This window comes from Rhinatrema bivittatum, chromosome 7 (assembly GCF_901001135.1).
Source record: "Rhinatrema bivittatum chromosome 7, aRhiBiv1.1, whole genome shotgun sequence".
NCBI classification, from domain to species: Eukaryota; Metazoa; Chordata; class Amphibia; order Gymnophiona; family Rhinatrematidae; genus Rhinatrema; species Rhinatrema bivittatum.
The window spans coordinates 94028800-94052345 of record NC_042621.1 but is presented as its reverse complement, the minus strand read 5'-3'; the positions used below and the strand labels follow the sequence as shown (position 1 = coordinate 94052345).

The 23546-nt window shown below is 41.2% G+C and overlaps 1 protein-coding gene across 1 annotated transcript in view; it reads right to left on the bottom strand.

Moving 5' to 3' along the window:
• Positions 1-23546, bottom strand: part of NUP93 (nucleoporin 93) — a 223416-nt gene that overhangs the window by 42153 nt on the left and 157717 nt on the right. Inside the window, exons 13-18 of the mRNA XM_029608719.1 lie at positions 21148-21339; positions 19325-19451; positions 9808-9880; positions 9645-9689; positions 2366-2482; positions 50-168 (exon numbers count right to left, since the gene is read on the bottom strand). Of these exons, the coding sequence (XP_029464579.1) occupies positions 50-168; positions 2366-2482; positions 9645-9689; positions 9808-9880; positions 19325-19451; positions 21148-21339 (673 nt within the window). The remainder of the gene's footprint in view (positions 1-49; positions 169-2365; positions 2483-9644; positions 9690-9807; positions 9881-19324; positions 19452-21147; positions 21340-23546) is intronic.

Genomic DNA, 23546 nt, shown 5'->3' with positions numbered 1-23546 from the left:
ACAGTCTTCCAGCTGGAACTGTGTGCCACAGAGCTGACCCTGGTCTTACCTTTCTGCAATTGAAAGTGCCATATTCTTCAGCCTTTCTTTGTTAGACTGTGGAGAACTGATTTGGGAAACAACAGGGCTAAGCAGCTTGTTCATTAGTTCCAACACCTTGTCTGAATTCTGTTAAGAAAAAACATCCCAACATACCAAAAAGAAACACAGTACTATAAATTCTGAATCTCACACAGCAAATGGAAAAAAATAAACTATATTCATGCTATACATAGCTAATTAACAGCAGAAGATCATATGTAAAACTAAGTTGAAAAGTTAATTTGCATTTTAGTGCTTGCTGCTGAAGAATCTAATTTAAACTGTAAACTTCTCAAAGGATAATCTTCAAATTGCCTGCAGAAATGCAAAATTGGCGGGTGCTTTTTCCAAGAGACTTTGCAACAATAATCAAAGGAAAAACATTTTGCCTTTGAAAATTGTCTAAGAAAAGCATGGATACTTTTTCTTGGTAAAACATTTAAAGCTGATTTAAAAACTTGGCTTTTTAAATGCGCATATTCGGAAAATAATCAAACCTCTCATGGCTAGTTACAGGTACTAAAACAAACACCCAAAACTTCAATTTTAAAGGCAGAACTAACTTTTATGTTTTATGAGTGTGATATTTTATGCATGTTTATTATTTTGTTTTAATTTGTTTTAACTTTACCCTTGAATATCATATTGAGGAATAGCCATCTATAATTTTATCTTTACTTGTACAGCTAAAATACTTTTATGTGCTTTTAACTAATTTTAGCTGTCATCTTTTATTGAACTGTTTTACTGTATTTCCAATGTGTATATTGTAAACCGCTGTGAAGGCTAACGCCAATACGGCGGTATAAAAAATCTAATAAACTATAAAGTTATGTGCATACTTTTAAAAACTTCAAAGGATGCACATACTTGCAAGCCCCTCCCTAAACCACCCCCAGGAATGCATCATTTCACCGCTGGTAAAATTACATACACAGTGGAACTAGGCTCATAACTGTATCCACACAGAGAGTGGACAATTTTCAAAGACACCATTTCTGCAGGTAAAAGTACTGCTGAAACGGCTTTGAAAATAATCCTCCCCACATACTATTTAATCCAGGCTGCTCTAACATAGTATGCCTGATTGTGCCAGCATACACAGCTTTTTGAATCCTGTGCTGCTAGGCTCTAGAGATAGGCGCCGGACTTTTATTGGAATCCCACGACACCTGTTTTTTGCATATATCTGTGAGTCATGCATTGCCACAGTATATGTGTAACAACAATGCAGGGAGCCACGTAAAATACATGGTGCGGGAAATACTTTAAAATAAATAAGCAAGCAATTATAAATACATTTTGTCAGATGTCTCACTTTTTCACTGGGAAAGAAGACAGACATTTCATGCCATTCATATAAGTTCATGCTAGCAACTTAGGTGCTAGGCTTGTGAAAAAATGTCTCTGCTAGTACAGACTGCACTGTTCTTTAATGAAGAATACAGCACCATTTCTTCAAACAAATGTACTATTTTAAATTAAAAGGACATGGAAGTTTCTCTCTTGAAGATTACATCTTGCATGTTCTTAGAGGGTAAAAAATGGAAAGAAAAGTTGACTAGGTGAGAGCCTTATTGATACCAGAAGAGATATAGTGCTTGTTAACAAAGCATTATCTCAACATTTACATTTCTGTGTTCTTCATCAGATAATGTATCTATACTTTAACTGTCTTATGAAAAGGTGTTAGGCTCTGTGCATGAGAGATGCTTTGGCAGATGAGGAAGTCCTTTGGTCTATAGCAAGGTCACTCAATGATTTAATGAAAGGTTTCAATTTACAAAACATTTAAGGTTTGGTTTTTTTAAACAGTACTTTCCTGACAACTATCAGCTGTCCCCTTTCTTTACAAATATTTCAAATGAAGGCTTAAAAGCCTCAAACTGTAAAGCATAAAAATAAATGCTGAATGGGATGCATAAAGGGCACATACTGATAAAAAGAAAAAAAAAGAAAAAGATTATTGAAATGTGAAGATGGACATTTCAGCTTCTAGCACCTTCAAACCCTGATGAGACACAGTAGACCAGGGGTGGGCAAGTCCGGTCCTCGAGGGCTACAAACCAGTCAGGTTTTCAGGATACCCCTAATGAATATGCATGAAATAGATTTGCATACAACTGAGGCAGTGTGTATGCAGGTCTCTCTCATGCATATTCATTAAGGATATCCTGAAAACCCAACTGGTTTGCAGCCCTCGAGGACTGGAATTGCCCACCCCTGCAGTAGACAATGCTACTCCATTGCACAGAATACTAGCAGTAGATATCTATCAACATACCTTAGCTAAATAATAAAGTTTTGCAGCTTCTTCAAACAATCCTTTACTCTCTGCAACTGAAGCCACTTTGCTAATAATAGGCTTGGTGTCTCTGGAAAACTTGTCTATAACTCCAGGCTGAAAAGACAAACAACAATGCTGGAACAGACTTATTAACAAATTTACCGTATTTTTCGCTCCATAAGACGCACCTAGGATTCAGAGGGGGAAAATTAACAAAAAAAAAAATGGTGTGCTAACCCAACTCTGTTCCCGGGCGTCTGTGCGTCTTATGGAGCAAATTAGGGGAGTGCATAAAATTTATTTTTGTCCCCATTTCGTTTTTGTGTCTGGGGAGGGCCATTTCGGTCCACTCCCCAGATCAGAAAACTTGCATCATTCTCTTTCTGTGGGAAAAAACCCCCCAACCCCCACCCTCCTGACCCCCCCCCCCCCCCAAGACCTGCCAAAAGTCCCTGGTGGTCCAGCAGGGGTCCGGAGGTGATCTCCTGCATTTGGGCCGTTGGCTGCCAGTAATCAAGATGGAGTAGACAGGTGCCATTGGTCGGTCCCTGTGACATAGTAAGGGCAAAAGGCCATCGGCGCCATTTTGATTATTGGCAGCCAACGGCCCACGTGCAGAAGATCACTCCCAAACCCCCACTGGACCACCAGGGACTTTCGGCAGGTCTTGGGGGGGTGGGGGGGGAATCATGAGGGTGGGGGGTTGTTTGAGGCATTTTTTTTTTAATATTCGCTCCATAAGAAGCACAGACATTTTCCCCCCACTTTTTGGGGGGAAAAAGTGCGTCTTATGGAGCGAAAAATACGGTAAGTCTTTGTATTGGAAATCATGAAGACCATCTTCCCAATAAATAAATGCTTCATCTGCCTGGCTCCTACTTTAACCATTGGCTGCAGTCTTCCATGAAAACTGAAAGCACCAAATAAGATCCTAAATAGAAATACAATTAAGACTTTCCAGAGAAATTACATTACATATGTAACCCCCCACCCCCCAGACGGGGCAAATAAAATCCGAAAGAGCATCTGGCACCTGTGTGGCCTGCATGCCAGTCTCTCAGGTTAGTGTTCAGGACTATGGAAGTTGGTGAAGTAGATGGTGTAGAAAGAGGGGCACAGAATTTTCTGAGCTGGAACAGGTGAAACCATCCACTTGGATCTCTCCTCTGTGTCCCCAGTTCCTTACTATCCCAATTATCTGTGCAGATATTCAACTTGTACACCAATGGATATTCCAAACACACTTGTATTTCTGGGGACATCAGCAGTCAACATTACAAAATTGGTAAAGGACAGTAAAGGTCACCGATTTAATCAGAGTTCACAGGTTTTCACAGCCAATTTGCAGCTTCAGTAACAAAGTTAACAATTAAAAACAAAACTATTACAAAAGTCAGAGAATTTCTTCCTGTATCCCAATAATGCACTGCAATACTTCTTACTCTTACTCCTTAAGAAATATATTGTTCACATGCCTTCCTTTCCGTAGGATTTATCATTCCGGCTGCACACTATCGACCCCATAGCGCCACTGCAAAAGGTGTTATTTCCGGCGCTACTACCAGCAATAATGTGTAAAACATTATTGCCCACAGAGGTACCAGCATAAATTTTTTTACCCCGCCCAAACTCTGCCCCTTTCACTCATGTAAATGTTAAAGTCACGATGCAGTCATTATCTCGTGTGATAACAGCCCATCGCGATTTGAAAAATGACCCCCTTTGTCGTCAATCCTGGATTGACATTTTATTTAAAACATTAGTTTGCCGCTTATAATAGACCACCAATCTGATCTAAGCGGTGTACAGAACATATTAAAACAATTTCACAACAATACATATTAGAACAACATAGAGTAGCTATTATAACTTAAAATACCAAATCGCACATAATCTTCAGTTATTAAAATGGGCAAAAGCTTCTTGAAACAACTCTTTAGATGTTTATGAAAGATTCCCAGGTATTTTAGAGAACTCAATGCCTCGGGCAATGAGTTCCACAAGATGGGGACCCATTAAGTGAAACTAGAAATTGTGCTTTTTCAGTAAAAGGATAACCTTAAGGGAAGAGACTGCCAAGAGGGACTTTCCCTGGGAGCATAAACATTGAGATGGAGAATAATTATTCAACAATTCCACCATCAAGTAGGGCACATCAACTTTCTCTCAATACCGATAGCAGCTTTCGTTACAGTAGTACTCAATCAGGGTGCCACCTCTCCTTAGGTCTTGTAACCTTAACTCCACCATTCTTCTGCAGGCATTATACGAGTACTACCCTGGCACATCCTCAGCACACTCCTGTCCCAACTTCCTCCCTGGGCTGTGGGGTAAATGCTTTTTCTGCTTCTCCTCTAAGACCTTGGCTGGGTCCCCTGGATGTTTCTCCGTAGGAACCCCAGGCAGAGATGAATAGGAACTCTCCCATCTGCACTCTTTTTCAAACCTTACCGTAGCAACAAAAGGCTCATTTGGGAGATCCGTCTCAAATAGGAGGGCAGTAAATAGGAAATCAACACCAAGGCATGCTGGATGTAATGAATTTAGATGAAGTTCATACTGAGCTGAATGATGAACCATGTCTGGTCACCCAACCATGAACTGGATCGGGGAAGAGCGCTCGATGTAATTTACTTGGATTTTAGTAAAGCTTTTGATACGGTCCCACACAGAAGACTCATCAACAAAATTAGAAGCTTGGGAGTCAGCTCCAAGGTGTTGGCATGGATTACAAACTGGTTGGCGAATAGAAGACAACAGGTGATGGTAAATGGAACCTACTCTGAAGAGAGAATGGTGTTAAGTGGAGTGCCACAGGGATTGGTGTTGGGACCGGTTCTGTTCAACATCTTCATGAGTGATATTGCAGAAGCGATAGAAGGTAAAGTTTGTCTATTTGCGGACGATACTAAGATCTGCAACAGAGTGGACACGCTGGAAGGAGTATAGAGAATGAGATGGGATTTAAGAAAGCTGGAAGATTGGTCGAAGATATGGCAGCTGGGATTCAATACCAAGAAATGCAGTCATGCATCTGGGATGTGGTAATCTGAAAGAACTATATGCACTGGGGGGTAAAGGGCTTATGTGCACGGAGCAGGAGAGAGACCTTGGGGTGATAGTGTCTAACGACATGAAGTCAACGAAGCAGTGTGACACGGTGATAGCCAAAGCCAGAAGAATGCTAGGCTGCATAGAGAGAGGAATATAAAGTAAGAAAATGGAAGTGATAATCCCCTTGAACAGGTCTTTGGTGAGGCCTCACCTGGAGTACTGTGTTCAGTTCTGGAGACCGTATCTCAAAGGAGACAGAAACAGGATGGAGGTGGTCCAGAGAAGGGCGCACAAAATGGTGGATGGTCTCCATCGAATGACTTATGAGGAGATGTTGAAGAACCTGAATATGTATACCCTGGAGGAGAGGAGGAGCAGGGGTAATATGATACAGACCTTCAGATACTTGAAAGGTTTTAATGATCCATGATCGTCAACAAACCTTTTCCATTGGAAACAATTTTGTAGAACTAGGAGTCACGATTTGAAACTCCTGGGAGGAAGACTTAGAACCAATGTCAGGAAATATTTCTTCACTGAGAGGGTGGTGGATGCCTGGAATGCCCTTCCGGAGGAAGTGGTGAAGACTAAAACTGTGAAGGATTTCAAAGGGGCATGGGATAAACACTGTGGATCCCTAAAAGGCTAGAAGATGGGAATAAATAAAAAAGCTTAACCGGCACGGAGCGGCAGTTACTTCTCTTAAGAGAAACATGGGGGTAACCTGCTCGGAGCAGCAGTGACTGCCTTGGGAAGCTGGCAGAGGAGACTATATGGACCATTTTTGTCTTTTTCTGCCGTCATTACTATGTTACTAGGGATGTTTTTCTATTTAGTTTTAAACTAATAGGGGCCAATTAGTTTATTTTGTGGGGCCCTAATATGAACTGAAGAGGTCCCACAAATTAAATGAATCTTATTCATTTGAAATAGAATGATTTCTCTAAGCCATTATAATCAATGTTTTCATAAAAATCACACGGGGAGAGAAACAGGTGCATGTGTACAGTTAGAAACTGATATAGTATAGAGTGGGCAGTCAGCAGCGAAGGGGAGGACAGCATGTTGTCAAGGAGATCACAGGAATGACATATCACAACAAAGCATTTTGTAGTCTGACCAATCACTGTGGACAAGGTACAGTGAGGCCGATCTTGAAGACTAAGGGTGTCAGAGATTTGGTCTACAGTGCTTCTCAAGCCATTGTCTGCGTGAAAGCATAGCTTTGAGCGCTTTCTGAGTTCTTGGTAAAGTTTTTGCTAAGGCATATTTTATAGTCTCACTGTACCAGCCCGTCACACAACAGAGGAAAGCACAGCAGTGAGGCAGCGCTGCATCACAATATCTGTGTCTCATTGCAAGTCTTGCCTCACAAATCTGCTTCACTTTTTTGAAGGAGTTAATAAACAATGTTGGAAAACAGGAACCATGCCTTCTAACATTCAGAAAAAGGCTTAAGACTTGGTTGTTTAAACAAGCCTTTCCAGACCCTAACTAACTGATTCTCTGCATCAACTATAGAAAGACACTTCAGAATACTGTAAATAATTATACCTCTGTCTGTTAAGTTACTATAGCTTTGTTTCTTCTCCTCCCAGTTGAGCAGCCTTGTTTTATTGTAACTGCATTGATTCTCTTCACTTGTTCAAGGTTCTAAGTTATTACACCCCCTGTTATTTGTAAACCAGCATGATGTGATTGTATCATGAATGCCGGTATGGGATGCAGTATAGTATAGTATGTTATGGTGTTTCACTTACAGTCTGTTGGACCGATTCCTGCATTGGATCTCCTGCTCCTGATGAAGCCCTTTTTGTGGCGAAAAAAAGATATCTTTGTCGAGGGGAGTTTTTAACTGACAAGTTTTCACGGCATCTCTAAACCAGTGCAACTTGCTATAAGAGAGGAGTTGTCATTTACAACCTTGCAAAGCTATTGTGAAGATATTTGTGGTCACTCAATCACAGTGGCTTGGACCGTTTAGCAAGGCTATTGTGAAGACATTCATACTTACTTTCTTACAGTGCATTGGATTATTTCGTTTAACACATCGCCATGGCTTTTGAACTTTTGCCAAACTTGCATGGACTGTTCTAAGATATTTATTGTTTGTGTGTGTTAAGTGCGGTTTGAGAAATTAATTTCCTTTTTGCATAAATAAATATTTTCTAAATAATATAACAATCTGGTTAATTTTCAGAATAATATATATAAAACTATATATAACATATATAATTTTTCTCTCATATGTAGATATTGATTTTGCAGCAAAGGTCTATTACCTACTATTGCATGGCTGTGCCGTTTTTGGAAGGATAAGGAACATTTATTCATTTTGAATCTTTTGTATGCTTGCATATTGTATCAACGGACATGTTATTCCATAATAGTTTTATTTTAAGGGGTTTTCTTATTTGGTTTTATTTTGATGACTTTTTTTTTTTTTTTTTAATATTTTTTTGTTTTATGGTAAATAGGGACATAAGACCATTATTTAAAGCAGGGGTGGGCAAGCCTTTTTGTGCTGGGGCCGCATTACAAGTTACCGAGTGCAACGATGGCCAGAGGATGGGGCGGGTCCCCTTTGGAGCTCCTAAACACAGTAATCAAATCTCCACCACTCACTGAAGGCATTTCAATAACCAGAAGGCTTAAGCCCCATCATGGATCCTAGCCTCTACTAAAATCAGAAAAACCTTCAACCTAACAGGTACAAGGCATTTTCCAAGCTAGCAGACTCCCTTACCTCAGTTACAAATGCACTCCATAAAGTATAAATAGTAAGGTGAAGACAAAAAAACTGGACTGGAAACTACTAAAAGCCAGCCTCATATGCAGTACAATAATCAAAAACAGAAACATCTCCATTCCTCAATTGCCAATGAGATAAAGCGAGGTATTGCCAATGAGATAAAGCGAGGTGACAAAACATTTTTCAGATACATCAGAGAAAGGAGGACGGCCAGGTGTAATGTATCAAGAATGAAAAGAGATAAGGAGAAATGGATGGAGAAAGATGAGGAAACAGCAGAAATATTAAACAAATATTTAAAGTGCGATGTTCGCTAAACAAGACCTTGGAGGACGACCATTGCTAGTTGGCATGAATACCAATGGGGGTGGGGTACACCCCAAGAGAGCTCAAAGATGTGCTGGAAGATCTACTGAAGGACCTGTTCAATAGATGCTTGGAGACTGGAGTAATGCTGCAAGATTAGAGAAGGGCAACTGTGCTCCCACTTCATAAAAGTGGTAGCAGAGAGGAGGCGGTAAACTACAGGCCTTACCTCAGCGGTGGGAAAACTAATGTAGACTCTGCTGAATAAAAGGATAGTGAACTATTTATAATCTGGTGGGTTGCTGGATCCGAGGCAAGGGTTTACCAAAGAAAGGTCGGGTCAAACAAATGACTTTTTTGATTGAACAACAAGAGATTTGGCTCTCTTGCCAATTGTAATGTGAAAACATATATAATGTTCTGCAGAAATGCCACAAAATCTCAAAAGGTTTGTTAAAGAAACTACCCATGAGTAGCTGCAGAAAACCAAAAGCCTTGATTGCAATTAGTAAACTATGGTTATCTATGTATTAAGCATTTTCCCTTCAGACACAAAATGGAAAAACTCTATATGTGATTTGGCAGCTAGGACTGCAAAATCCAGTCTCTGCTATGGAACTGCTAGTTCCCTCAGGAATTATGGGACCTGAAGCCAGATCAGAGTAATTGGCTGCTGGGAACATAGCCATCTACCTCCACTCTGACGACACTATTCCAGCAAGCAGAGGAAGAGGAAGTGGCGATGTCTCAGGCAGTGTTCCTCCTTCTAGACCACTGAGGCCTGGACTTGCACATTTCTACTAAGGAATCAGAAGGGGCAGAGAGGAATTGGGGAGATGAGGAGGAGCTTGATTAGTGAAGGGGATTAGCTGGGAGATGCAAAATTTATGCAAATATGCCATAGAATTGCTGCAGAATTTCACAAATTTTGCCACAGAATTATTATTATTTTTTTTTTAACTCTTGCCACAGAATATACCCCGAGTTGCTGCCAAAAAAACCTAGCTTTGTGACTACATACAACACTATTGCTACACTGCAAAGTTCATGAACACAGCTTGGCTATTTACTGCACAATTCACATCTTGAGTGACAAATTTAATTTCTGTAGTATGAACAATATTATCAAGAAAACTACACAGTTTTAAAGAGAAATTATCTTACCTTCCTGCTGCCATCTTTTTCCAGTTTTCCCAGAAGCATATCAAACTAAAAAAATAAACACAAAAAAATCTTTTGTCCTCAATATTGCAATACAAGTGATCCAATGACCTAACTGAAACATACATTCTTCAATAAATTGTTGAAGAGGAAGACACAGACATACCTCTCCACTTTCAATTACGAGCTCACTAACACATCGCAAGAACATGTTCTCTCCTTGACTGTCTCTCTCATCTCTGCAGTATGAAAACACAAAAAAAAATTTATTTGGAATTAAACAGTGCCTTCCATGACAACTGGATACCCATGTGCTTCAGAAGGATAGCTCCTTTAAGGACAGCTTTCAAACATCTCCACGCAGTCCCAAGTACACATGTATATGGGGATCATAAAGATTTGATATAGTATTTTAGAACCTGCGTGGATCCATTTGTGCAGGTTCTAAAATGTGCATATCCATGAACTTTTAAAGTATGCACATACTTTTCTATAAGTCAAACGTTACTCTTCGTATATGTCAAAACGTATACTCTTTCTATATGTCAAAACGTTTCCACTCTGTCAAAAACGTTACTCTTTTATACTGTTAAGATAATAAAACTTTGTTTTGTTATTTTTATACTATTAAGATAAGACCTTTTATTACAGTAATGTATAGATAATTGTTACTTTTAACTCATAAGATAATAAGACCTTTTCATTGTTGTAATGTAAAGATAATTGGACCCTGTTGTTACTGATGTCAAATTATCTATCAAGTTACTATGTAAACAGATGTGATATTTGTAATCGAATGTCGGCATAGAAAAACAAATAAATGAATAAATATGCACACAATTTCACACATACTCAGGAACTTTAGTACACATGCACTTTTTCAAGCATGCGCATTTCCAGTTTTGCTGGGGTGGGCTCATTCCAAAATGGCCTTCCAGGAAAGACTGCCTAATTTTACCATCAGGGATGTAGAAAGGCTGACCTCCCTAGAGATGAGTGACAAAGCCCTCCTGTTCCCCCATCTGGGGGATCCGCCAAAAAAGCTGGACCATGCAGGCGGCTTGGCAAGGCCTCCAAAGAAAGTTTAATTATGGAGCCTCTTACCACTATGGGGTAAATTCCTTGTGGGAAATAGGGAAGTGGGGAGGAACTGGGGGTGACTGTAGGGTTGGACAAAAGCAGAACAGCATATATTGATACTGTATGTAAAGGAACAGCAAAGAGTCACTGTAACAATGGGTCAAGGGTTAATTGGAAAAAATGGAAACATACTATTCAGATGGTCACAGAATCAGCAACATCTAACTAATAGCATTTTATTCCTACTTCTCCTCTGTATAGATTTAGGACCTCAAGAAGGTGGCCTGGGAACTGCACCGCAAGGAGGGGGACTGGTTGGACCAGCTGTTTGCCAAGAAGGAGCAAGTCAGAGGAAAGTTCCCTAAATGCCCATCAGGGAGATGTCAACACAGTATTACCTACTTCTATCACAGGCCCCACTATTGCCCTGCCACTTTATAATACACTTTATCTGCAAATAGCTGGAAGAATTCCTCATACATATTAAAAACTCATTCCTCATACACATTAAAAACATTCCTCATACACATTAAAAACTCTGCAAATAGCTGGAAGAATTCCTCATACATATTAAAAACTCATTCCTCATACACATTAAAAACATTCCTCATACACATTAAAAACTCATTCCTCATACACATTAAAAACTGAATTCCTCATACACATTAAAAACAAAAAGGGACTACTACGCTCACAAAATCCATCACCTCATTTTCGATTCAAAAGCCCTTTTTACCTACGTTTCCAATTTAACTCAAGTCAACCCACCAGACATCCCTCTCAACCAAGCGCACGAAAAAGCAGAGGATTTGGCCAGCTTCTTCAGTAACAAAATTTCCAACCTGCAATCACAGCTGAAAACCAACATCATAGCTCCATTCAGCACATACTTTCATCCTTGCAAAGGCTCTTCTATACAAGCTTTCGATCCTATTGCAACATCAGAGACAATCTCAGTTTTGAAAAGAATGAAACCTTCCTCTCACCCATTTGACCATATCCCTTCCAAACTACTGCTACTAATTCCAGATACCATCTCTAAGGCCCTGACTGACATTATCAATTGTTCCTTAACACAAGGAATCTATCCAGATGACCTGAAAATTGCTTCCATCAAACCCCTCTTAAAAAAACCTAATTTAAATCCCAAAGACCCCTCAAACTTTCGCCCAATCTCCAACCTCCCGTTCATTGCTAAGGTAATGGAAAAATTAGTTAACGCCAGACTATCAGAATACCTTGAAGACCACAATATATTACTCCCACCTCAATATGGCTTCCGTAAATCTTTAAGCACGGAATCACTTCTCATATCACTAACAGATTACATCATCATGGGCCTGGACAAAGGTCATGCCTACCTGCTGATACTCCTCGACCTATCTGCCGCCTTTGATACTGTTAACCACGCACTCCTCATAAAGCAACTAGCGAACATCGGAATAACAGGCGCCGCACTGGCCTGGTTCAAATCATTCTTGGGAAACAGAGGATATAAAGTCAAAATACATAACAAAGAATCTCAGTTTTATCCTTCCACGCTAGGAGTTCCTCAGGGCTCCTCCCTTTCTCCCACGCTCTTTAACATTTACCTCCTCCCTTTATGTCAACTATTAACTAATCTGAACCTCAAATATTATCTATACGCAGATGACGTTCAGATTATCATCCCTATCAAAGAATCCCTTACAAGAACCATAAAAGTCTGGGAAGATTGCCTCCTAAAAATTGACAACCTCCTATCCAGTCTAAATCTAATCTTGAATACTTCTAAAACCGAACTTCTCATAATTTCGCCTGAAAACAGTAACCTCGCCTCAAATCCACCAACCGGCTTTCAAACATCACAAGTGAGAGACTTAGGAGCCATCATTGATAATCGGCTAAATCTAAAATCTTTTGTTAATCAAACTACTAAAGACTGCTTTCATAAACTGCATGTCTTAAAAAGAATTAAACCACTTTTCCACTCCCACGACTACAGGACAGTCTTGCAATCAATAATCTTTTCTAAATTAGATTATTGCAATTCCATTCTTTTGGGTCTACCGGCTTCTCACACTAAACCCCTTCAGATGGTTCAGAACACTGCGGCAAGAATATTGACAAACACAAGAAGAAGAGAACACATAACTCCGATTCTCAAAGACTTGCATTGGCTGCCAGTTCATTACAGAATCTTATATAAGTCTATTACCACCATTTACAAAGCTTTTCATCAACTCTCTCCGCTTAACCTCCAAATCCCATTTAAAAAACATACCTCCGCCAGACCAATCCGAGAGTCCTACAGAGATTCACTACAGGTTCCCCCTGCTAAAACCTTTCACCACACGACTCTTAGAGACAGGGCATTCTCTACAGCAGGACCTACATTGTGGAACTCCATCCCACCAGAAGTGAGACAGGAACCCTGGCTTCCAACTTTTAGAAAAAGACTAAAGACCTGGTTATTTATGAAAGCCTTTCCAGACAACAATCAAACCCAAAATCAATATAATTAACTCAGAACACCCTTCAGGATAATCAACAGTTTTGACAATCCCATCAATGGTACAATCCCTTTTAAACTGGCAGGCTTTCCCAGTTATTCTTCACTGTTAAATTACTATCTCCTTTTCTTCTGTTCCAAGTTGAAATATGTCCCTGTTTTATTGTAACTGCAATTTTCCCTTCTTTTAGCACTTGTTAATGTTTTTTATCACTTTATTGTTGTTCACTCCTTGTTATTTGTAAACCGGCATGATGCGATTCCCTTCGCGAATGCCGGTATAGAAAAGACTCAAATAAATAAATAAATAAATATTAGCTTCATCCCCTGTGTCATGGCCTGCCATGTGTATTAGTGATAAGGTACAGTCTTGTGGAACTCATTTCGATGTATCGCATGAAAAGTTAATTTAGCTTCTTATGAGAAAGAAATACAGTTAAAGTGATAGGATGTATCTTTGAGCTTGCTTGAATTCACTGTAAATTATAGTGCAAGGTCAGCACATAGCTTGCTTGGAAAGTACTGAACATCCTGCCAAAAAAGATAATGGTGAGACAGTTCTGCTTATATGTATGTACAATGTTGAAAACATAGAGAAGAAATTACAGGATTCTGGGAAGTTAGGTAACCCTCCCTTCACAGCTCACAGCCCCCTCTCCTTCCCCCTAGTCTAATTAGAAGAAGCCTGGAAACTTCAAGATCACACACACAGAGAGATACAAAATACAAGATGGAGACAAGATATAATTAGAGAATAAGAACACCACTTAATGCCAGCTGGCAATTAGGGCAATTATATGATATAGATATATAAAATACATATTTACAGATAATCAATAGTCCAAAGCCTGATAGGGACTGCAGTCATGAGCAACACCTGTTAGGTCTCATTTTGTCCATGCTTGTAAGTTAAAAAAAAACCCAAGTGTCTAAAGGCAGCTTGGATACACATACAGTAATAAAGAAGTGTGTTTAGTGGTGAATGAAGGACCTCATCCTTTCTGATTAAATACCAGTTATAGAGGTGAAAAACTAAGGCCAATAAAAGATAGGAAAAGTCTTTAGTTAATTTCTGAATCATCCAACACAGTCTGATTTCCTTACAACCAATATTGAGCTTATTTGCCAACTCTACACACAGATTACCAGGAAAAAATACACATATACCACCTATAAAAAGGTACTGTAAGCATGTATGTACTATAAAAGTACGTGTACAGATTTCATGCTAAAAAGTGCTATTTTATAATAGTACACGTGTAAAAGTTTATGCATCTAGAACCAGCCCCTTTATACGTCACCTTTATTCGCATATATGGGTATATAATGCAAGGTCTCATAGCCTATTTTCATAACTGCACCATGTCTGAAGTAAGGAGACCCTTCCTTAGGAAGCCTAACTTCTGGCCACAGGAGGTGGATCTTCTTGTCAAGGAGTTCATGAAGGTCCATTACATCTTGTATACGAAGAAGTCCAAGAAATTGGGATCATACAGGAAAGAATAGACCTGGCAGAAAATCCGCCATAGGCTGAATCTTTCTTCTACAATTACAGAAGTGTGCAAAACCTCTATAACATGTGGTAAGATTTTAGCTGCAAGGTCAATGACAAACAGGCGAGAATGAGGGCAGAGGTGTCCACCAGTCAGATAACCTTCACCCAAGCTGAACAGATGATGCTGAGCACCATATCTGTGACTTAAGAACAAGGGGTTGGTGAGCTGGACACCTCGTGCTCTCAAGGGCGACATTTTTCCATATTTACAGAAAGGCAATAGCTCAAAAGGTTGATAGGGGCGGCAGTCATGAGCTACACCTTTCATTCTTCTTTCTGGCCATGCTTGTATTGTAGGTTATAAAAAAAAAAGGGCATAAGGGTAATTGACACCCAAAAGAAGTACTAGAGTATAAGCTTCGGAGTAGCTGAAGGCTATACAGCATGGTCCATTTAGTTGTTCACCATGCTTGTAAAGTCCAGTGGGTAAGAAGAAAGAAGGCCACACAGAAAGCATGTACTGCAAGAAGGTAAAGATGATGCCACTCAAGATAATTCTGACGGGCTGGGACCCAGTGGCACTGGAAGGCCAAGGTGGCAGGATGAGTGCTGCAGGACAGTACTGAGGAACAAAATAAGTCAGACGAGAAGGGATCTGTGGAGTCTGTAGCTGATGGAGGAGCCTGAGAAGGATATGATAACTGATGAACATACCCATGCTTTGTCACAGGATAAACCCTTGCTGACCTATAGAGAGCCACCTACTCTGGAGATTTTGAAACAAGATGTTGATGAGGGGGAAGGCAGAGAAAGGGAAGGAGTCAGTTTTTCTCCTTGAGCTGATGCGGTGCCTTGTACTCTTGCCAAAAGCTGCATGCTGTTCCAAATGCTAGAGTGGCAGACTTGCTGGAGGGCCTGAGACAGGACATAAAGGAACTCAATGAAGTGGTGCAGGAGGAGATACAGGTGTAAAATAGGAGACATAGGGTCTTAGCTGAATGCTGCAGGAGGAATTGCAGTCCATGACTTCTGTCTGGAGGGAGTTGCTCCAGCAAATGTCTCCATGCCGCTGCAGCCAGCATGCAATGCTCCTTGGCAGCAGCCTCCACCAGCATTTGCACCATCACCACCACCACCATGGTATGTTTATCTTCTTGCTGTAGCTCCACCAGTCCGGTAGGAAGCTCCCCGTGTGTCCAATGCCACCAATAATGCTGGCTCCTCCTCATTCACATAAGTCTCCACAACCTCAGACAACACAGGTGAGAACACCTCTCTTTGCTGACATGGGTATATCCTCATTGTGCACACCAGCTGAAGGGAAAAGGTACACCAGTGCTGCCAGGCTTTCATCCTTGGGCCCCCAAAATGTCAGCTCTCAGGAGCCCCTCTCCCCTCTAGAGCCCTCTTGCAAATTATCACCCCTTGCCACTGCTTTCAGTGTTCATGGCCTCCGAGGGCACTGAGTAGTGACTGCACACAACTGCACAGAAGAACCAGACTTGGGCAGTCTAAGGGATCAGAGTAACTTCACAAAAGGAGAGGATGGTCCAGAAAAATCTTATTTGTTTGCTATACACATATCACCTTTGGAATTAGCTCTAATGGTAGAGTGCTTGCTTTGCATATGAGAAGCAATGGGATCCATGCTTAGTTCACAGTAGTTAATTCTGTTCTCTTTTTTGGCAAGGAACAGCCTCCCAATGGAAGTAGTACAGACAAAAATAATTATCTGAATTCAAGAAAAGCACAGGACAGACACAGGGGATCTCTGACGGTGTATGGGAATTGTAAAGCCAGATTAGTTGAATGGATAGGCACATTTGATAGGCTATATGGTCTTTTTCTGCCATTCCATTTCTTTGTTTCTAAATAAATGCATCTTCACCTTTGAAAATTTCTTTAGAGTGTTCCTTTCTTCTATAGATTGCTGGTGAATCTGGTGATTCCTCTTCACTCAGGTTGTATGCTTCTTCCTCCTACATCATTGGACCCTGAAAGATGATCATCTTGTCCCTCTAGAGGAGGCAGGCCTTGGCTTTAGGCGTGGTAATGAAGCATGCAGCAGGCTAGAAAAACATCACAGACCTGTTGGGTTGTAGAGAAGACATTCCCTTGACCTGACCAGACAGTGGAAATGTGTTTTGAGTAGGCTAAAGGCTGCTTTGATGAATGCCCTGGTCTGCCAGTGGGCCCTGTTGTAGCGGGTATCTGCTGCAGTATGTAGGTATGCCATTGGGATCATGAGCCAGGTTTTGAGTGGCTATCCTCTATTGCCTGTAGGGGAGAAGGCAAAATAGAGCAGAGTGAGATATTCCAAGTTGGTAGGCAGCAAAGCTGTCCCCTGATACAGGCTGCAGCGGGCTTTCTAGGCCAAAGTGACAAGACCACCTAAAGATAGAGGGAGAGAAAAGGGCAGAGGTTAGTTGCTGTGTCACTATAGTGAGAGCAGCATGCCTACCTAGAAGCCAAAACCCTCTGGTTATGGCTATCTTTATTTGTAACCCATCTATGCAGGTGAGACCTTCCTGGAAACGATCATGAATTCTTGACTTAGACAGGATGTAGGCCTCGTGAAGGATCCTTGAAACTTAGGCACTACATCCAAAATGATCCCCTTGGTATCACAGACCATCTTCATATTGAGGGAGTGGAAGCCAGCCTCATTGCCTGCCAGGTGCCCTTATAGGGACATGAGTGCAATTTGGTAGACATCAATCATAGACCTAGATTCATCAAAATGCTATAAATATCATGAAAATATCGCCCACCATAAAAAAGGGGGGGTAGTTAGGGTAATTTTCCTGGTACCGCATTGGTAATTTTTGCAACGCCTGATAAATTTATCGCATGCTGAGTTATCCACTGCAGCTGCGTTACCAGCTGAAAGGTTTTTATTACAATTGGCGGTTCGGGCTGCTGGCGAGAGAGAGAGACTCTGTAGAGGCTCACATATAAGTTTATTATTTATACCACTGTAAGAGGGGGCAGTTTTACATACACAGTCAGAGGTACGAACAGCACAGTTGACATCAGTGAAGATTTTATGTCAATTGGAGCGATGAAAGGTAAAAGTTGATTTGTGGAATGTACTCTCTGCCTAAGTAAAAGAAGAGTTGATTTGTACAATGTGGTATTCGTATCTGTAACTGTGTAAGTAAAATTGCCCCCTAAAACCTACCACACCCCCAAACCTTACCCAGAGTTCATAATGTCCCCACTTACAGTGGTATAAATAGTCCTCTCTTTCTCTCTCCCAAACCGGCATTTGCGATAAAAACCTTTTTGGCCTGTAACACACAGCTAACGCAGGCACAACGCATAGAAAAAAGGTGTAGTTATATCCGGCATTAAAACCTGCATCGCTGTGTGTTTCTGTATTGCACGCCACGCTAACCAACCTTCATTTCCATTTACTCTACTCCAAACTCCTCCCACTTGAATACTAGTTTAAATTTGCATAGGCATTTTGCGATGCAGTATTTATCGCGTACTTTATAGCGTTATCACGTGTGTTAGGGCTGTAACACAAAATGATAAATGACCCTGTCAATTTGTAGCTGTTACTATCTTCTCTGAGAAATGCAGCCAGAAACTGATCAATACAAATAGAGGTGGTTGACTGGCTTATTCCAGTCGTGATCCCTAGAGGTGTCTGGAAGGTGCTGGTGGCAAAAAAGGCAAGGGCAGTAGTGACCTTGAGATGCACTGGCAAGGTGTGGTCTCTCCCAATAGAAGGGAGTAGATCCTACTCTAACTCCTGGTATAGGTATAGTATGGTTTCCTTGTTGCCCCTGAACCTGTGCAACACTTGCTCCTTAGACAGATCCAAAAACTATGCCCTGATTCTGTATACGCTCTGTAAGAGGTATCGTATCGCCTCCACTTCTGTTCTCTCTCTTTCCCTCAAACGTTGCACCATGAGCATCCATACATTTATAATATTCATCATGTTCGTCAGTTCACCTTCACTCACACCCTTCCCCTTCCCCTCACAGTGAACCCCAATGACACCCACCCACCACACACACACTTTCAGAAATATTGTGCCCTCAACAGCAAGAGTTCCCCAAAGAACAGAAACAAGCCTAGTATCATCCAAACAGACAAACCTAACAAAAACACCATTACAGACAAGTATAACTGAGCAGGTATAACTATTTCCCATTTATCCAAAAAGACAATGCAAGTTTGAAATTGGCACGTTAAATAATAGGTGTAAACGTATTTGCTCATTGTTGATGACGTTTGCACGTATGTTCTTTATAAAATCACAAAGAATATGTGAACATCCAAACCACCCCCCAAAATGCCCACTTCGTTCAAGTGTACTTTCCCGTGGAACACCCAGGTACGCATATACTCGGCAAGGGTTGACTATCACTTGTATATCATTATTAATACTAATGGGACTTACTGACCAATAACATGCAATATCATATGTCACAGTTTATTAAATAGTGTACTTACAATCATTTCTTGGATGGACAGTCTGGGAACACACATCTTAGGCATGTAGTACATTAATCCTCCCAAAGGACAGAGCAGCGCCGAGACGGGCTAATAAAATTACTACTCAATTACAAAGATAGAGTGAACTAAAACAGTATTTCTTACCTGAGAAAGTAGAAATACTGGAGAGCTTCCCTGGGATCAGTTGGCTCAAATTTGCGAGTATAGAGCATTAAAAGACGGATAAAATTAAGGCGCCTCATATATGGAGGGTCTTCAGCTTCTTGACTCACTACAGAATTAAAAATAAAGCTGTTTGAGTTTTTATTATCCAATGGAACAGAAGTGGTTGCACTGAACTAGAATTTACATACTGCACAGTCAATTAAAATGATTCAAGTAAAGCTCCACTAAGAAATGAAAAAACCTGAATCGAAATCTATCCACTTCTCCAGAGGCGTTCCACAAGGATCCTCACTGTCCTCCACCCTTTTCAATATATATTTACTTCCCCTCTACCAACTCCTCTCTGACCTTGACCTCACACACTTCATTTATGCGGATGACGTGCAAATACTCATCCCCATCACTGACTCCCTTACCTCCACCATTGAAAGATGAGAAAATGCACTTTCATCTATAAATAGCCACCTCACCTCTCTAAAACTGAACTACTCATAATCTCTCCTCCGAACCATTCCAGCAGCACCCCCCCCCCCCCCCCAAGAAACACCTCCTTCTCACTCCAAGCTCGAGATCTAGGCGTCATAATAGATAATCGCCTCAACCTACAAAAATTCATCGGCTCAACTATGAAAGATTGCTTCTTTAAACTCAATACCTTAAAAAAAACTCAGACCCCCTTCCTCACCTTAGTGACCTCCGTACAGTTCTGCAAGCCACCATCATGTCCAAAATAGACTACTGTAACTCCCTCCTTCTTGGTCTTCCCAAAGTCACGATTAAACCTCTCCAACTGCTCCAAAACACTGCTGCGAGAATACTCACAAATTCTCGTAAATGTGACCACATCACTCCTATACTCAAAGATCTGCATTGGCTCCCCATCTACCAACGCATAACTTACAAGACACTCACTATAATACACAAAACCCTCCACAACCAAAACATGCACTGGATGAAAGATACGATACTCCTCCACGCCTCAAACAGACCCACCAGATCCTCCACACACCCTCCCCGAAACATATACACCTCAAATCCACAAAAGAGCATGCCATTTCCATCGCCGGCCCTTATTCTTGGAACACCATGCCATCTGAACTCAGACTGGAGCAATGTGTGCAGAAATTCAAAATAAAACTCAAAACATGGCCAAGAATCCAACTCCGTCTGTCAACCTAACCTGCTCTTCACAGAGTCATCTCACTCCTCTCCTTTCTTCAGCCTCCCCCAAGTTAACCCTGGATACATTCACTTGTGTAAAGCATCAACTATGCTTTCTGTGCTGCCACATTCCAACCTAAAATTGGGAAACATATTGTGTATATAATTTTTCTATACATTTTACATGCCCCTAGCCAATTGTGTTGTTACATCCCAACTTAAGTTTGGGATACATATTTATATAATTTTCTATATTTCCTCCATGCCTAATGCTCTCCTTCTGCCGTGCATTCTCCTTATGCACTTCCCAGTTCCTCATTACCCTGTTTTTTGTAACTGTTCTTGACCTATTTCGTTCTCCCCTGTTACATGTAAACCGGTATGATGTCTCTGATGAATGCTGGTTAAGAAAAACACTAAATAAATAAACAAACAAACATGCATGAGATAAATTTGCAGTTCATGGAGACTCCCGTATATGCAAATTTATCACATGCATATTCATTGTGGATCTCCTGAAAACCCAACTGGCTCTGGGGTCCCCAGGACAGGTTTGGGAAGCCCTGCCCTAGACTGTGCATGCATCTGACAATGCACGTGAAGTGACTGGTGAGAACCCATAGCAAACATACAGGACTTACACAACTGCGCACTCTGTCCTGAGGATTTTAACAGCAGCTTCAATTCAAACAGAACCAAGGCGACATGCACAGCATGACAACGCAAGCGCTCTATGCGAAACAAGAACGCAATTGCAGCTTCAAACTGCGCCGTCAAAAACAGGACTTGAAAATACAGGAATGGCTGCTGGTTTACTGCAAAATGGGATTCACCTGAAAAACAAGAAAACATACAACACATTCACAGATAGGGGTTCAATTTAAGACATATTGTCACTGGGTTTCTATTAAATCAATAGATTTACTTGCTGTAAATTGAGTTGTATTATAAGGATCCCTATTCTGTAGAAGTTATTAAAACATGCAGGTTTTAATCAGAAAAATATGTATGGTTTGTGCAGGAACAAAAGACAGCCACAATAACTGTAAATATAAAAGAAGCTGTTTGTGCAGAGCAGTAGCACACACACATAAGGATATGAAAATTTCTCCATGGCGTACTTGCCATCTACTATAGTCCAGTCCCTTCCCCTCCAGCTTTCCTGGTGCAGCCCTCACTCTTCCCTTCCCTGCTCCCCATATTGTCTTCTCATGTTTCTCCTCCCTCTAAAACACTCTCGCCCTCCTCCCCCTTACAGCCTTCTCGATCCCTCCCTTTCTCCCTAACCCCATCCCCTGTCACCATATTAAATTCTCTCACCCCCCTTCATGTGGCCCTCTTACTCTGCTCCCTTCCTTGTGCCCCCCCCCTTGCAGACCTACTGCAAGAGGTGGAACAACAGTGGGCCAAACTAAAAGGAGCAATTACAAAGGCAACTAATTTGTAAGTTAGAAAAGTAAACAAAAGCAAGAGAAATAAGAAACCTATCTGGTTCTGAAAGGAGGTGGCTGATAAAATAAAAGCAAAAAGAACAGCGTTCAAGAAATATAAAGGATCCCAAAGGGAGAAACACAAGGAAGAATATCTGGTGAAACTGAGGGAGATGAAGAAAGTAATCAAGACAGCAAAATGTCAAGCGGAAGAAAGGATTGCCAAAGAGGTAAAGCGAGGTGACAAAACATTTTTCAGGTATATCAGAGTAAGGTCCAAAGTAGAAACTAAAGGTGAAAAGGATCAATGTGCGGAAAGAGACAAAGAAACGGTGGAAATATTAAACAAATACTTCAGTTCAGTGTTCACTAAAAAAGACCCTGGAGAAGGACCATCGCTAGTTAACAAGAAAATGGAAGGGGATTGAGTAGACAAAACTCCATTTACAGAAGAGAATGTATGGGAAGAGCTAAGAAAACTGAAAGTGAACAAAGCCATGGGGCCTGATGAGGTTCCTCCCAGGATACTAAGGGAGCTCAGAGATGTGCTGGTGGGTCTGCTGAACGGAAACGGAAGTGGTGCCGAGTGACTGGAGAAGAGCGATGGTGGTCCCACTTCACAAGAGTGGGAGCAGAGAGAAGACTGGAAACTACAGGCCGGTTAGCCACACCTCAGTAGTGGGAAAATTAATGGAGAGACTATTGAAGGAAAGGATAGTTTACTGTCTACAGTCAGGAGGGACTGCTGGAACCGAGGCAGCATGGATTCACCAGGAGAAAGTCCTGTCAGACAAATCTGAATGATTTGTTTTGATTGGGTGACTAAAGACTTGTATCGAGGAAGAACATTCAATGTCATCTACTTGGATTTCAGCAAAGCTTTTGATATGGTCCCGCATAGGAGGCTTGTGAATAAAATGAGAAGCTTGGGAATGAGTGCCAAGGTGCTGGACTGGTTGACAGATAGAAGACAGTGTGTGATGGTAAATGGAACCTACTCTGAAGAGAGAGCGGTGATAAGCGGAATGCCACAAGAATCAGTGTTGGGTCCAGTCCTGTTCAATATCTTTGAGAGCGACATTGCTGAAGGGATAGAAGGTAAAGTTTGTCTTTTTACGGATGATATCAAGATCTACAACACAGTGGACATGCCGGAAGGAGTAGAAAATGAAACTTGATTTAAGGATGCTTGAACGGTGGTCGAAGATATGGCAGCTGAGATTCAATGCCAAGAAATGCAGAGTCATGTATCTGGGGTGTGGTAATCCAAAAGAGCTGAATGTGATGGGGTGAAGGACTGCTGTGCACAGAGCAAGAGAGGGACCTTGGGGTGATAGTGTCTCGCGATCTGAAGACGGCGAAGCAATGTGACAAGGTGATAGCTAAAGCCAGAAGAATGCTGGGCTACAAAGAGAGAGGAATAACCAGTAAGAAAAAGGAGGTGATAATCCCCTTGTACAGGTCCTTGGTGAGGCCTCACCTGGAGTACTGTGTTCAGTTCTGGACAGAGACAGGATGGAGGCGGTCCAGAGAAGGGCAACAAAAATGGTGGGGGAGGGGGGGGGGGTCTCCATCAAATGACTAATGAGGAGAGGTTGAAGGACCTAAAT